A 15,377-nucleotide genomic window follows, 5' to 3' on the forward strand; every position below is an offset into this window, starting at 1 on the left:
ACTGCTGTGCGGGCGTGAGGATGGCGCCCCACTTTCCTCACACAGCGACGGTCTTGTTGCTGGTTACTGGGGGTTACTGGGGGTCAAGGGCATCTGCACCGGCAGTTTGGTGGGGGGTGGGGGTTGGCGTCCTTCTTTGTCCATGAGGACCGCCGCCCTGTGCTGTTTGCTGCATCGAGAACCTCATCGCATATGGGTGGTTTGGCTTTTACCCACCGTGTAAGTGGTAGAAACGGGCAACCTAACCGTCTCCACCAATAGGTGTCGATCCTGGACACCACCAGGCTGCTGAGGAGCTGTGTGCAGAGCGCCGTGGGCATGCTCAGAGACCAGAACGAGAGCTGCACGCGCAATATGCGGAGGGTGGTGCTCCTCCTGGACCTCTTAAACGAGGACAGCACGTGCCACGGTATGAGCCTCCCCACCCCTCTTGCCCCTGCCCCCACGTGGGCTCTTTCTGAGGAGTGGGCATCATTTCACTGCGTGTTGGGGACCCTCTCAGGTTTCCATGGCTCAGCAGAAGCAGTGACACAGTGGGAATCTAAGAGCATCTCTCAGATTTTGCTCTAGAATTGGCCTGGCCAAAGGACTTCCCTTCCTGGGGCGGGTGGGTCAGAAGCACTCCAGAGCCAACAGCCCAGCCACGGCCATGCTGAACGTCTTTCTCTGCCCTTGTACAGCCTGTTTCTTGCGGGTATCCAAGATGCGCCTCAATGTCCTTTTAAAGACGCAAGAAGAGAGCCAGTTGCACACTCTGGAGTGGGTGGCGAGAGAAGCCTGCAACCAGGACGCCCTCCAGGAGGCGGGCACATTCAGGTACTGTGACTAAAGGAAGGAGGGAGTGACTCCAATCTGGTGGCAGCATGGGGACCTGCCTGCGGGCATCGTCTCTCCATCCGAGCCATGGGGACTGAGCTGTTTCTTTCTAAACTTCTCAGCCATTCAAAGCTGTAATTTTTTTCCCCAAGAAGCACACAGTAGGTCTGGACAGTGGCCAAATGGCCGGTGCTGGACTCTTCCTCTACTTTTCTGTGTTTACAGTTTTGCATACTAAAAACTTTTAAGAAGCATATCTGTTCTTAGAGTAGAACATTTACTAACGTTTATGTTGTTAACCATAGAAAGGCTACTGTTTTCAGTTATGAAGTTGAAATGATGTGCAGAGCAGGCAGGGGACAGGCGGTATTTCCCCAGTCCTGCTGTTTGAAGAATGGTAACAGCAAAACCAGGACCCAGCAGCACCATTCACTGCCATGGTTATTTTTCTGTCACCCATGGGATGAACCTTGATTATCCTGGATGTGGCCGTGTGTTGTGGAGGAAGGAGGGGTGCTCTGGGCCCCAGACGGAGGGCCTCTAAGACAGACTCTCAGACCTCCTGCCTGACAGCCTAAGAAACCAGTGACTTTGTTATCTGGGCCCAGCTTTCTCATCTCTAAAAGACAGCGGACCTCCTCCATAAGTCCCTTCCAGATTCAAGCTTCTGCGCCAGTGATGGGTTCGCTTTGGGCCTACGGCCAGGTGTGATCTGCAGGAGGGAACGTGAGGAAGCCGCAGGGTGAACGGGAATGCGGGCTTAGGGAGGAAGAAGTGGGGTGAATGGGAATGGGGGCTTATGTACACCTTCCTTATGACCAGAGATTTTCTGATTCTACTTTTTCTCTAGTTATCCTTCGTTTCTTTCCTTGTCACACCTTCTGAAGGGATTTTAGGTGACAGAAATATTTTCATTTCCCTCGGTTCCTCCTTGTGTACTCTATTGATGCTTTTTTTTTTTTTTTTTTTTTTTTTTTTTGAGACAGAGTCTCACTCTGTCACCCAGGCTGGAGTGCAGTGATGTGATCTCAACTCATTGCAACTTCCATCTCCTGGGTTTCAGGCGATTCTCCTGCCTCAGCCTCCTGAATAGCTGAGACTACCGGCACCCACCACCACACCCAGCTAATTTTGTTATATTTAGTAGAGGCGCGATTTCACCATGTTGGCCAGGCTAGTCTCAAACTCCTGACCCCAGGTGATCCGCTTGCCTCAGCCTCCCAAAGTGCTGGGATGACAGGCGTGAGCCACAGCGCCCAGCCTGTTGATGCTTTTAATCCCTGACTCCACTTCCCGGGACCAGCCCTGAATCACTGAACCTCCTCAGTCTGCTCTTCCCTGCTCGCTGTTCATGCAGCACTAGGTCTGGCTTCATCACATTCCGTGGTCACCGTGAGGCCTGCGTAGCCGTTGAGTGGTGGCCAGACCCGCACCCTCAGCTCACCTGCCCCAGGGCCAGCAGCGCCCTGACTACCTCAGTTCACCTCCCCTGTGTTCTGGGGGACTGGAGTCATTTGTCCTCTTGGGATTAAACAGCACAAATCCTGAGAGTCCTTTGTGTCCCGAACTCTGCCTGCCTGTCCAGATACAGCAGAATCAGGCTCAGCAACTCCAGATACAGGAACCAGGCTCAGCTGCTCCCGCCTCTCCCAGCGCTTGGGTTTTCCTTCTGCCTTTTGTGTTCTGCGACTTTTCCCAGTTGGCTCTTTTCTCCTTCTGGTCACTGGGATGCTTTGTTTTCCCAGTAGACATTTTAAAATTCTTGCCAGGATCCTGTGTACTATATATTTTAAAAATATAAGTATTTCTTTTTATTCTCTTCAAAAGAGAGGCTTTGATTTTCCCCCAACATTAATTACCTTGTGGTTTTTGTTTGTCTTTTGTTTTTTTTGAGATGGAGTCTCACTCTTGTCCCTCAGGCTGGAGTGCAGTGTCACGATCTTGGCTCACTGCAACTTCTGCCTCCCGGGTTCAAGTGATTCTTCTGCCTCAGCCTCCTGAGTAGCTGGGATTACAGGCACCTGCCACCATGCCTGTAATTTTTGTGTTTTTAGTAGAGGTGGGATTTCACCATGTTGGCCAGGCTGGTCTCGAACTCCTGACCTCAGGTGATCCGCCCACCTTAGTCTCCCAGTGTGGTGGGATTAGATGTGAGCCACCACGCCCGGTCACCTTTTAATTCTTATCCTTTACACAAGAATTTTGAAATAGAGTTTTTATTGTTACATGTAAATATATACAACAAAATATATATAACAACAAAATGTCTTGTAGTTAACCAATTATCTGTCTGCCTGTCTGTGCATTCATCCATCCATCCGCCTGCCTGTCCATCCACCCATCAGTCCATCAGCCCATCTATCCATCCACCTGTCTATCAGACACCCAGATCTAGTGTACAAAAACATCAACAGGAACAAATACTTAATTCCAGATAAACATGTGCCTTCTTGTTTAGTTTGATCTGGGACAAATTTATTTTGGTCTCTTCATCTGTATTATAGTCTATCCACATCAGATTTGTAAAATATTTATTTTTTCCAAATGGATTGTCATAATTTTATTTATTTAGAGAACCTCGATGACTTGTTCTGAAAAATAGTTACATACAAAAATTATGCAGCTTTGCAAAAAATAAAGCAGATAGGTGCGGTGGCTCACACCTATAATCCCAATACTTTGGAAGGCTGAGATGGGAGGATTACTTGGGCCAGGAGTTTCAGACCAGCCAGCCAGGGCAACATAGTGAGACCCCATCCCAACAAAAAAATAAAATTAAAAATTAGCTGGAGGTGGTGTCCCTGGGCGTGGTGGCCCTGTCTACTTGCACGGCTGAGGTGGGAGGATCGTTTAAGCCCCGGTATTCAAGGTTACAACGATCTATGATTGTGCCACTGCACTGCAGTCTGGGTGACAGAGTGAGACCCTGTCTTACATATATGTTTTAAAAATAAAAATCAAACACTACTTCACCCTTCCAGTCACCTAATGACAGTTGATTAGATGTAGAATTAAGTTCCATTCCAGTTCTGCCTCTCGTCTTAGATATTTTTATGAGTCTGTTTTCTAGGACTTAAAAATGATGAAAATGTCAAGTTCCTGCCATCGCTGTAGTGTGGTAATTAGTAGACTAATTACCACATGCTCAAGAAGGAACACAATGTCAAAAGGTGGCCGACCGCCATTGTGGTTCCTCTGAGCCGTGGTGGCCAGTCTGTCTCCTGTGCTGCAGGCACACCCTCTGGAAGCGGGTCCAAGGTGCTGTCACCCCTCTGCTGGCAAGCATGATATCGTTCATCGACAGAGACGGCAACCTTGAGCTACTGACTAGGCCAGATACTCCGCCCTGGGCAAGAGACCTTTGGATGTTTATTTTCAGTGACATGAAGCTTCTGAACATTCCTCTTGTGATGAATAATGCAAGGTGAGTGGAAGGCTTTCTTTCCCTGGGGAGAGAAACTATCAGAACACAGCAGGACCCTAATATGCTCTCCCAAGTGCTGGGTGAAACGCAGCCCTCAACTTCAGAGCAACGTTGATGTGGGCGCTTTCTGCAGTAACAATAGGAAGTTTGGCCGGGCGCGGTGGCCCACGCCTGTAATCCCAGCACTTTGGGAGGCCGAGGCAGGTGGATCACAAGGTCAAGAGATCGAGACCATCCTGGCCAACATGGTGAAACCCGGTCTCTACTAAAAATACAAAAATTAGCTGGGCGTGGTGGTGCGTGCTTGTAGTCCCAGCTATTTGAGAGGCTGAGGCAGGAGAATCACTTGAACCTGGGAGGCGGAGGTTGCAGTGAGCTGAGATTGCACCACTGCACTCCAGCCTGGTGACAGAGCAAGACTCTGTCTCAAAAAAAAAGAATAGGAACTTTATGAAGCTCCAAGACATTTTTATCTCCACCCTCCTCATTTCCCTGCTTTCAGAGCACTGGTTCTAGCCAGACCCAGTGTGGTATGGCATGGAGAAGCTGCGCTTAGAACAGCCCCGCGATCTGTGCTGCTTCCCCCTGTGATCTGTGCTCCCTCCCCCGTCCCTCATTCCCTGGTGGACCTGCACAGCCCCCACCCCCCTCCCCAGGTCTGATGCTGTGGGGCCGAGGCTCAGCTCCCAACAGCTTCCACTTCAGCTTTCAGGGGCTTCAATTCTGGATATAGATTAATAAAGAATATAGAAATGAACGTGCCCAGGCTCAGTGACTCATGCCTATAACCCCAGCAATTTAGTAGGCTGAGGCAGGAAAGTTGCTTGAGCCCAGGGGTTCAAGACCAGCTTGGGCAACATAGTGAGACCCCGTCAGTACAAAAAATTTAAAAATTAGGCATAATGTGGTGCGCACCTGTAGTCCTAGCTACTGTAGAAGCTGAGGCGGGAGGATTGCTTGAGCCCAGGAGTTTGAGGTGAGATATGATCACACCGCTCACTGCACTCCAGCCTGGGTGACAGAGTGAGACCCTATCTCAAAAAAAAAAAAAAAGGGAGAAGGAGGGAGAGAGAAAGAAAAGAGAGAAAGAGAAAAAGAATGGAATTTGAATTCCAGTGGAAACACTTATTTAAAAGACAAGGCGCTGCTGTGTTCATGAAACAAAGACTGTCTAACAAGTTGTGCTCTGTGTTACAAGTTATCAAAGACAGACAGGCTCAGGAACCAGACTTGGTTCTGCTGGAGATTTTGGGCAACACACTTGACCCCTGCCAGCCTTGGTTTGTTTTTGTTTTGCCTGTAAAACAAAGATTGCATAAGCTAGTTCCCTAGATCTGTCCTAATAGACACCCCGGGCTGTGAAATCAGCGCTGTCAGCCTGGCCTGTTGGCCCCCTTGTTTTTGAGGCCTGAGAGGAGCTGGCATCAGTGGCGGGTCTTGTCTTGTGTTTTGAGTGACGTCTCACAAACCCTCTTTGTAACGTCACTCGCCTTACTGCAGACATAAAGGTGAGATGGCCTACATCATGGTGCAGAACTACATGAACCTTTCCGAGAACGCTTCCAACAACGTACCTTTCAGCTGGAGAATCAAGGACTATCTGGAGGAGCTGTGGGTCCAGGCTCAGTACATCACAGACGCAGAAGGTGAGGCTACCTCAAGACAGGTCAGATTCAGCACAGGTGAATCACAAAGGGACTGCCTGACAGTGAAAAGCAGATGCGTGGCTACCATCGCAAGGTGAATTTTGGAGATTTTAGTTTTCACACGTTTGTACAGTAGCATCCAATTTATGTCACTGTGTCATTTTAAAGTTTCTGTTGAAGGAGTGAGAGGCCCTGGCAGGACCAGAACCTTTCGGTCCTATGGCAGCGGGAGCCTGTGAAATGGTTTTTAGTGCCGTGATGGCCAGGTATTTGGTGAAATGGGGTATGTTCTGGCAACAGGAGGACTGTCACCTCTACCAGCTGGTCACTCCCATTCTGGGCCTTCTCAGACTGGGGCACTGGACTCAGGAGATGCCCCCAGGGCAGGCGTTCTCAGAAGGCACGAGCGCCTGGAGTATCCCCTACTCCCAGTTGCCCCATCAGGAGTCACAGCCCAGACACAGTGCTGGACTCTGCTGCCAGATGCCAGAGGGTTTGCCATAGTCCAGAAAAACCAAGGACAACGCAACACTTTTGCAAAAGCCATCTTTCATACATGCAGTAATCTCTTCCATGTTTACTTATTGACCACTTGGAAGACTCAAGGTGGCCTTTTTTCTAGGTTACCATTCTGCCACTTTTTCTGAACAAACTCAAAGCAGTCTCTCCTCATGAGCATATTCTTTTCTCAGGACAATACCCCACTGACCCTGCTTTTCTGTGACAGCATGCGAATTAGGGGCCGCACCCCGCCCACTAGAAGCCAGATCTTTCCATCTTGCATGGTCTGTGACCCCAGCCCCTGAAGAGCAGCCCACTCATTCCTGATTTACTTGGACCTGGGGGTTCCTGAAACATGCTGTGATCTATAGCCATGCAACATACAACTCATTCTTTCTCAGGTTTTTCTCTTTGGCTGTTTCTGACTTAAATTTGACATGGCTTCCACCTTCTTTTATTTTATTCCAATGGAAAAATATCCTAGGCCAGACGCAGTGGTTCACAATACTTTGGGAGGCCAAGGCTGGCGGATCACCCAAGGTCAGGAGTTCGAGACCAGCCTGACCAATATGGCGAAACACTGCCTCTACTAAAAATACAAACATTTAGCTGGGTGTGGTGGTGCGCGCCTGTAATCCCAGCTACTTGGTAGGCTGAAGCAGGAGAATCACTTGAACCTAGAAGGCGGAGGTTGCAGTGAGCCGAGATCATGCTACCTACTGCACTCCAGCCTGGGCAACAGAGTGAGACTCCATCTCCAAAAAAAAAAGAAAAAGAAAAATATCCTAAATGTCTAGACAGTGACTATTCCTTCAGTTCCCTACAAAATCAGGCAGTTGGTGCCCCTTTGTCTACGAGCTCCCATTCGACAAGGCGTCCCCTATTCCCCTTCACTCCAGAGCAACCTGGAGGCAGAGGAGTGTCATGACTTAGACGCACTCCAGGCCACTCCTTGGTTTCCTCTCTGCAGGACTGCCAAAGAAGTTCGTGGACATCTTTCAGCAGACTCCTCTGGGCAGGTTTCTCGCCCAGCTCCATGGAGAGCCGCAGCAGGAGCTTCTTCAGTGTTACTCGAAGGACTTCATTCTCTTGACCATGCGTGTGGCAACGGAGGAGGAGTTAGAGGTAGATGTTTAGATACTGGCTAAGGGTCAGGTGTAGAGCTTGCACGATGGGGACTGGATGCAGACACAGGACGTTTCTTTAGCTGTCTGGAGCTGGTGCTGTGAAGTCTGGGAACAGAACATGGTCTGCAAAGGGCGCTAGTGGGTGAAGGGGCCGTCCAGTCTCCTCTCAATGTTCAGTGCTGCACCCTCAGCCCACCACCCAGGGGCTCCTAAAAGATAGAGCTCTCCGGGAACACGAGAAGACCTCCAATTTCCCTGACATGTCTTCTTTTTAAGTGTTAAATTTCTCTTGAAAAAATTAAGGTAAATACGTAATTAACTCTACAGGGTAAGAACAAATAAGTGAAATTCAATAGAAAGTCATACTTTTGACTACCTAAAAATTTTAAACTTCAGTACATAAAAAAGGAAAGTGACAATTGAAGAACATCCTTACAGCCAATATGACTACAGGTTAATATTCTTAGGAATCAATAAGAAAATACCCTAAGTTTTAAAAAATGGGTAAATGTTATAAAACAGCAATTTTATAATCATATCATTAAGCATATCAACATCCAGGAAACATTTGAAAAATTGCTTAGCCTTACTAATAATAGCAAATCAACACAACAGTTTTTAGATATCATGTTTATGTATTCATTTTGCAAAGCTGTTTTTAAAAAAGGACAGCTGCTGGCCAGTGCTGCAAAGAAAGGGCCAGGCCACACGGCTGACAGTGGTGTGCACAGCGGGCGCCCTGCAGGGCTGCCTGACAGAGCAGTTGAGAACCTCATCTGATCTGAACTGCTGACTCTGTCCTGAGGAAACTCCTGGAGACGTGGACAAGTATTTGGTTACAGGGATGTCCTTTTCAGCTTTGCTTCTAAAAATAATTTAATTGTCCAGAAATACAGGATGGGCAAATTAAAGTATGGCCATAGGATGGGTTATTGAGCTGCTGTTAAAACCATGTTTTTCAAGTATACAAGTATACTCAGTCATAGAGGAAGTCATGATGTCATGTTCAGTGGCAAAAAGCTCAGAAGACACAGTGACCTTAACGTGGGAGGAGAGGCAGATAGAAAATTGGACAGAAGCAAACGAGACAGAATAGCATGCATGGTTTCTAATATCCTCTTTTATAGTTTTCCAATAGTTCTGATTTTCCATGGGGAAAACGTACCATTTTTGTAATTTAAAAATATATTCTAAAAGTTTTTTGAATCCCAGTTTCTGCAGATGGCTCTGTGGTCCTGCATTAGGGAACTGAAAGCGGCGTCAGAAGCGCCGGAGGAAGAGGTTTCCTTACCGTGGGTGCACCTTGCCTACCAGCGTTTCAGAAGCCGGCTGCAGAACTTCTCCAGGATCCTGACCATCTACCCTCAGGTTCTCCACAGCCTGACAGAAGCCCCTCGGAACCATGAGCTGGCTGGATGTGAGATGGTATGGCCCTCCTCCGCCTGCCCTGAGCAAGCCGCGGGGTGCTTCCAACTCCCCTCGGAATGGAGAGCTTTGGGGACTGTGTTCCTAGTGGGAGATTTCTTCACAAGGCACATACCTCAGCTTAATTCAGAGATGTTAAGAACACATCTCGCTGATGCTTCCCACATCCTAGACAACGAAAGATTCGTATGCAAGCCTGGGACACAAGTATACACGCAGCTAACAGCCAGGGCCTCTGGTGGGCTGGTGGGAAGGGCAACGCTCAGCCACGCCCTGCCGTCTGTCTCCCCAGACCCTGGACGCGTTTGCCGCGATGGCCTGCACGGAGATGCTGACGAGAGACACCCTGAAGCCCAGTCCCCAGGCGTGGCTACAGTTGGTGAAGAATCTTTCTATGCCACTGGAGCTCATCTGTTCCGATGGGCACATGCAAGGCAGTGGGAGCCTGGCCCAGGCTGTCATCAGGGAAGTCAGGTGAGACCCAGGAGCCCTCACACACTGCTTCATCTGGCACGTGCTCACCAGGAGCCTGCCAAGTGCCAGGCATGTCCATGAGAAAGACTGACAGGTGCTCCAGCCGTGGGAGGGGCTCTGTCCTCACTCACTTCACGTTTGCCGAACCCTTAGTGAGTGCCAGGCATCCCATTAGGGTGCTGGAGACACGAGAGGCAGCTGCGCATTCAGGGAGCTCACTGTGTACTGAGGCCGTAGAAAGACAAGTGGGATACTGTGACACCGTGTGAGGAATGCTGTGATAGAAAGGACACCCAGCGCAGGGAGGCGCACGGAGCAGGACAGGCCCTCAGGGCCAGAGTCCACTTCCCTAAGGAGACAGTTCCTGTGAGGGGCTGTCAAGGCGAGGTGGGACTTGGCAGGCGCAGGACCGTGCAGTGAGCAGGTTGTGGCAGTACCCCGTGCAGAGGCATCGAGTGGGACACCGAGTCCCAGCTGAGCGTCTGAGGGCGTGAGCTGGGGGCGGGCCAGGAAGTGTGTCACACAGGGCTTGCTTGTAATCCTAGCCGCCGGGCCTGGACCCTGGGTCCTCATCTCCTCTCCCGTCTCACTCCTCGTTTTACTTTTGGGTTCCTTGGTGGGAGCTGAGTGAGTGACGCACTCTTTTGACAGAGCCCAATGGAGTCGGATTTTCTCCACCGCACTCTTTGTGGAGCATGTGCTCCTAGGAACCGAGAGCCGGGTCCCCGAGTTATGCAGGCTGGTGACCGAGCACGTCTTCTTACTAGACAAGGTGAGTACCTGGGCTGGCCTCAGCACACGCACGGATCCACCCTTTTCCAGAAGAAAGAACAGCGCCGACACTGACCCGCAGCCAGGAGACGCTCTTTGGCTCTGACCATTTTGTCTAGATGTGCAAAGGAAGGCGATTTCATCACTAAGCCATTACATTTTCCATGTTTAATTGTTTAATTATTTACCCTCTGCTGATTGCTAAGTCAGAGTGTGTCATTTAGAAGCGATTCCAGGAACTGTGTGCAGAAAGGGGCTGACACAGGGAACATGCTTGTGAAACCTTTGGGAGGGATAACCTGGCCTTCGGAGTGATCCCAGAACAGACCACTACCCGGCCGCCTGTGGGAGCTGTTACCATTGTCACAGTCATGGAGACAAGGATGTCAGAGAATGCCACTGGGGTTGGGGTCTTCAAAACAGTGCTGTCAACAGAACCAAGGAACGGGAAACCACCATGCCCTTCATAAAGCTACTAATGTGGGGTGGTCTCCTGCAGAAAAAAGCCTGTGACCCTCCAGTGATGCACCTCTGTGGCCATGAAGTGGTGTCCAGCACCAACAGCCATTCAGCCAAACACGGCCTCTGCCTCTGCCTCTGCCTCACCCGCACCCCTGACCTTCACATGAGCGCATCCAGAGCCCTCACTGCAGGGGGTCTGGAAGAGGCAGCGCTGGCTGTCCGATGTTTGGAGCACAGGAAGGTTTACTAAAAGGAGGCCAGCACAGATGCTGGATGTGTCAACTCTGACCTATCAGAACACCAGCGACTGAGACACAGTATCAGCTGATTTCCCACCCAGGACAGGTGTGAGCAGCCCAAGGCTAAGGTACCAGCTCCTGGAGACTGGCACAGAGTCAGGTGCCCAAGCTCCTTCTGTCTTGTCCCTTTGGTGTCCCTAATGTTCAGCTTCCACCCTGTGGCCTGGCGTCACAGCCTGTGGGACAAAAAGCAGGGGAGGTGGACAGGCCGTTTTCCTTAAGAGCCCAACCCCGGACACGCACACACCACGCCAGCTCATGTCTCATGATCTTCAACTTGGGCACTCGGCCTTACCGAGCTGTAAGAAGCTGAGTTGTTTTTCGTGGCGTGGTCATGTGCCAGGTGGAACTTGGGAGTTCCTTTGATAAAGGAAAAGGTGGAGAGAGGGTCATAGGACACAGCCGGTGGCCCCCATGCCGCCCTTTCCCCACACCCACACAGCATGCAGCCTCTCCAAGTCTCCTCATCACGTCCCGGACCTCTGGGAGATGCACAGAGCTTTCAGCCAGGTCCAGCGTGGGTCCTAAGGGCCAGGTGCCCATAAACCCGAAGGTAAAGGAGCTGACCCCTGCCTGCCCACACGCTTATAGGATTTAGGTGGTTAGGACCATGGGGAGGTTTTTTTGGTGATAAAATGGCCTCAGAAACTTACTGGGTTTCTGGTTTATTTCCTTCCAGTCAGATCTCTGTGCAAGTAACCACAGCCAAAGACCTTACCTCGTTAGTTTTCATGCTGGAAGCCTGACTTATATCCCTCCCCAGCCCCAGGTGAAGGGCAGCCCCTTGGGACCATTTGAAACAAGAGGCTTGGGGGAAAGCCCTGCCCTTCACCGTGAGGCTGGCTCCCTCAGCTGGGCAGGAAGTTGTTGATGGAACTGCTGCAGGATGGCATGGGTGGGACTGCAGGCATGCCTGGCTTTTAGTTCTTTTGGACATATACCTTGAAGAGGAATTCCTGGATCATTTGATAACTCTATGTTTAACTTTATGAAGAAGCACTGTATTATTTTCCACAGTGACTGCAGCATCTTACATCCCCACCAGCCATGCACCAGGGTCTGAATTTCTCCACATCATGGCCAACACCTGTTACTATCTGATTTTTTCATGATGGCCACAGTGATAACTCATTGTGGTTTTTATTTGCATTTCCCTAATGACTAGTTATGGTGAGCATCCTTCATATGCTTGTTGGGCATTTGCTGTCTTCTCTGGAGAAATGTCCATTCAAGTCCTTTGCCCATTTTTGAATTGGGTTGTTGACTGACAAAGTTATTAGGATATTGAAAATACACACATCACTTCCAAGTAAGATTTATCCCAGGAATTCAAGGATGGCTCGAAATAAAGAAAAAAATCTGTAAATGTTATCAGTTGTATAAATTAAAAGATAAACTCTAAATGATCATTTCAAAATGTAGAGAGAAAGCATTTGATAAAATTATTTAGAAAGAAAGACCGTTGTTAAACTTGGAACAGAAAGGTACTCTCCTTGAGCTCACAATGCCCAAGGTAGACATAATATTAAGATGTCCATACCAACATCATGCCTGCCCATCAAATTCCGTAAGCACAGCCATTAAACTGTCTTGTACAGTGATGATGTATATTGCCTTTGAAGATGTATGTTGCCTAAAAAACAGTGTTTCCACTTCCAACTATATCCTAGAGAAACTTATTCGCTCTCAGACATATGCAAGAATGTTGAATACAGGACTGTCAGGAATTGGAAAAAATCTAAATGCCCATTAACCAGCAGACGGGTAACTGGTATCTTCATCCGTGGGTACAGGAGTGATCTGGACCTAAGGTATCATGAAGAGAATGAGTTTCAGAAGCCTCAATACAGTGTGGTATCACTGACACCAAGTTTTAAAACATTCAAAATAACATTCAACCCCATGTTAAGACATGCTTACAGTTATCCTAACAGTAGAAATCTAGAAATGTAGATACCTCTGGAGAGGGAGGGAGGGATGTGAAATTGTAATTATGTATAATGTTTTGTTTCTCTAAAAAAAAAAATTATCCCAGCAGCTTGGGAGGCTGAAAGAAAATTTTAAAAAATTAAAAATGTTTACAAAATGATCTAAAGCAAATATTCAAAAAATGCTGAGATTTCTTAAAGCTTGGTGGGGGGTATACAGATGGTCATTATTATTACTTAGAGTATGAAATCTCTTAATAGTGGGAGGGAAGGAGACCTTAAAAGAAAAAGAAGAGGAAAAATCGTAACTTGAGAATGTAGTTCCCTGACAAGCAGCATAATCACAAAAAGGGCATTCAGAGTTCAAGTGCTAAACACAGAATCACAAAGGCCTCGCACCTCACACGCATGTGGCATGCATCACAGCCCTGACTCAGAATGTGGTGTTCCCTCTCTTGCCTGACCCGGCCCCTGGCTGCCCTCAGCCCTCCCCACTGCTAATGACTCCTGTCACCGCCTTCAGTGTCTTCGAGAGAACTCCGACGTCAAGATGCACAGGCCTTTTGAGGCCGTGATGAGCACCCTCTGTGAATGCAAGGAGAGAGCCAGCAAGACCCTCAGCAGGTGAGACCTTAGGTTTGGATCTGTGAAGGCGAGAATTCTGAACCTTTCGTGGTTTTCACTTCTTCTGGCCGGTTTCTCTGCTTCAGAACTGACTGCCCTTCTTGGATTCTAGGTTTGGGGTCCAGCCGTGCCCCATCTGCCTGGGAGATGCACAGGACCCTGTCTGTCTGCCCTGTGACCACGTGTACTGCCTGCGCTGCCTCAGGGCCTGGTTTGCCCCAGGGCAGATGATGTGCCCCTACTGTTTAACTGACTTGCCAGACAATTTCTCTCCAACTGTTTCCCAAAGGCACAGGTAAAACACCCCTTCTTTCAAGAAAGCATCTTTTTTTTTTTATTTTCCTTTTTTGGCAAACACAATATTCAGAAATATGAACTCTATTAACCTTCATTTGGTAGAAAACCTGACCTCAGAGAACTATCGAAAGAGATGCCACTGTTATGTACTTTCATAAATATTTAGTATCTCAAGATTATTCTTCCCCAAGAGATATACATATAGATTTGAGAAACAGCAAATACAGAGGAACTAAGCCAGAAAGACATAACAAAGGTCCCCACCAGAGGCCCAAGGAATTTAGATGCCACTTTTTTTTTTTTTGGAGATAAAGAGTCTCACTCTCTTGCCCAGGCTGGAGTGCAGTGGCATGATCTCAGCTCACTGCTACCTTTACCTCCTAGGTTCAGGCAATTCTCCTGCCTCAGCCTCCCAAGTAGCTGGGATTACAGGCATGCACCACCATGCCCAGCTAATTTTTGTATTTTTAGTAGAGACGGGGTTTCACCATGTTGGCCAGGCTGGTCTCGAACTCCTGACCTCAGGTGATCCACCCGCCTTGGCCTCCCAAAGTGCTGGGATTACAGGCATGAGCCACCACACCTGGCCGACACCACTGGTCTTAATGCATCAGTATCATTCACAGTTACTGACCTGAGAACCAACCCACTCCTTGTCTAGCTTTTTGGAGGTGGTTAAAAGCAGCTCTACCTCTCTGGACTCAGCAGGCCTCAGCCCTGCTCTGTGAGTGGTTGGTTTTCTTTCCTTCCCCTTCCCTCCCTTCTCAGGCCTCCTAAAAGTGGAGCACCAGGCAAGCCCAGTGGATGGGTTGACATACTTTGCGATATTGAAGGGTACTGTTGGCTGGTCCAAATGATCAAAGTGTTTCTAGAAAGGGATGCATCTAAATATCATCTGTTGAAATGTTGAAGACTAGCTCTAACGGGTGAGAGGAGTGACTTGAATCTTTCAATTTAAAAGTGAAATGCTGGCCAGGTGTGGTGGCTCACGCCTGTAATCTCAACACTCTGGGAGGCCGAGGCATGTGGATCACCTGAGGTCAAGAGTTCAAAACCAGCCTGGCCAACATGGTGAAACCCATCTCTACTAAAAATACAAAATTAATCAGGTGTGGTGGTGCGTGCCTGTGATCCCAGCTACTTGAGAGGCTAAGGCAGGAGAATCACTTGAACCTGGGAGGTGGAGGTTGCAGTGAGCCGAGATCACGCCACTGCACTCCAGCCTGGGCAACGAGTGAAACTCCATCTCAAAAAAAAAAAAAAAAAGTGAAATGCTGTGAAATCTCAAGTCCTTCTGTAAGGAGGCATTTGGGAAACACCATCCACCTGTCTTCTCTTTCTCGTGTTCTAAGGGAAGTCATTGAAAAGCATGCCCGCTTCCGGCAGATGTGCAACAGCTTCTTCGTAGACCTGGTGTCCACCATGTGCTTCAAGGACAACGCTCCGCCTGAGAAGGAAGTGATTGAGAGCCTGCTCTCTCTCCTCTTCGTCCAAAAGGAGCTCTTAAGAGACGCTCCCCAGAGTAGGTTGCTTTCTTCCTGTAAACCTAGCAGCTCACTTCTTCATCTCACTTCTGCATGTCT

At 48.8% G+C, this 15,377-nt stretch overlaps 1 protein-coding gene and 3 long non-coding RNA genes across 12 annotated transcripts in view; 1 reads left to right on the forward strand and 3 right to left on the reverse strand.

Moving 5' to 3' along the window:
* The window catches only part of RNF213 (ring finger protein 213), a 134,153-nt gene that overhangs the window by 93,605 nt on the left and 25,171 nt on the right, over positions 1-15,377 (forward strand). For all 9 annotated transcript variants that reach the window (XM_077973145.1, XM_028836895.2, XM_028836894.2 and 6 more), the window contains 11 exons: positions 262-409; positions 681-816; positions 4,049-4,240; positions 5,741-5,886; positions 7,358-7,512; positions 8,727-8,939; positions 9,232-9,413; positions 10,065-10,185; positions 13,397-13,497; positions 13,610-13,792; positions 15,147-15,316. In XM_077973145.1, the coding sequence (XP_077829271.1) occupies positions 262-409; positions 681-816; positions 4,049-4,240; positions 5,741-5,886; positions 7,358-7,512; positions 8,727-8,939; positions 9,232-9,413; positions 10,065-10,185; positions 13,397-13,497; positions 13,610-13,792; positions 15,147-15,316 (1,747 nt within the window). The remainder of the gene's footprint in view (positions 1-261; positions 410-680; positions 817-4,048; positions 4,241-5,740; positions 5,887-7,357; positions 7,513-8,726; positions 8,940-9,231; positions 9,414-10,064; positions 10,186-13,396; positions 13,498-13,609; positions 13,793-15,146; positions 15,317-15,377) is intronic.
* LOC114673204 (uncharacterized) lies at positions 3,017-5,808 on the reverse strand. Its single transcript, XR_003723908.2, has 2 exons — positions 5,156-5,808; positions 3,017-4,262 (listed from the first exon to the last, which is right to left on the reverse strand). It is a non-coding gene; the product is annotated as an uncharacterized LOC114673204 (long non-coding RNA).
* Positions 8,130-11,305, reverse strand: LOC144336048 (uncharacterized). Its single transcript, XR_013407448.1, has 2 exons — positions 11,241-11,305; positions 8,130-10,299 (listed from the first exon to the last, which is right to left on the reverse strand). It is a non-coding gene; the product is annotated as an uncharacterized LOC144336048 (long non-coding RNA).
* The window catches only part of LOC114673203 (uncharacterized), a 46,858-nt gene continuing 45,288 nt past the window's right edge, over positions 13,808-15,377 (reverse strand). Inside the window, exon 4 of the long non-coding RNA XR_013407442.1 lies at positions 13,808-14,129. This is a non-coding gene — a long non-coding RNA (uncharacterized LOC114673203). The remainder of the gene's footprint in view (positions 14,130-15,377) is intronic.

The sequence above is a fragment of the Macaca mulatta genome, chromosome 16 (genome assembly GCF_049350105.2).
Source record: "Macaca mulatta isolate MMU2019108-1 chromosome 16, T2T-MMU8v2.0, whole genome shotgun sequence".
Classification (NCBI taxonomy): Eukaryota; Metazoa; Chordata; class Mammalia; order Primates; family Cercopithecidae; genus Macaca; species Macaca mulatta.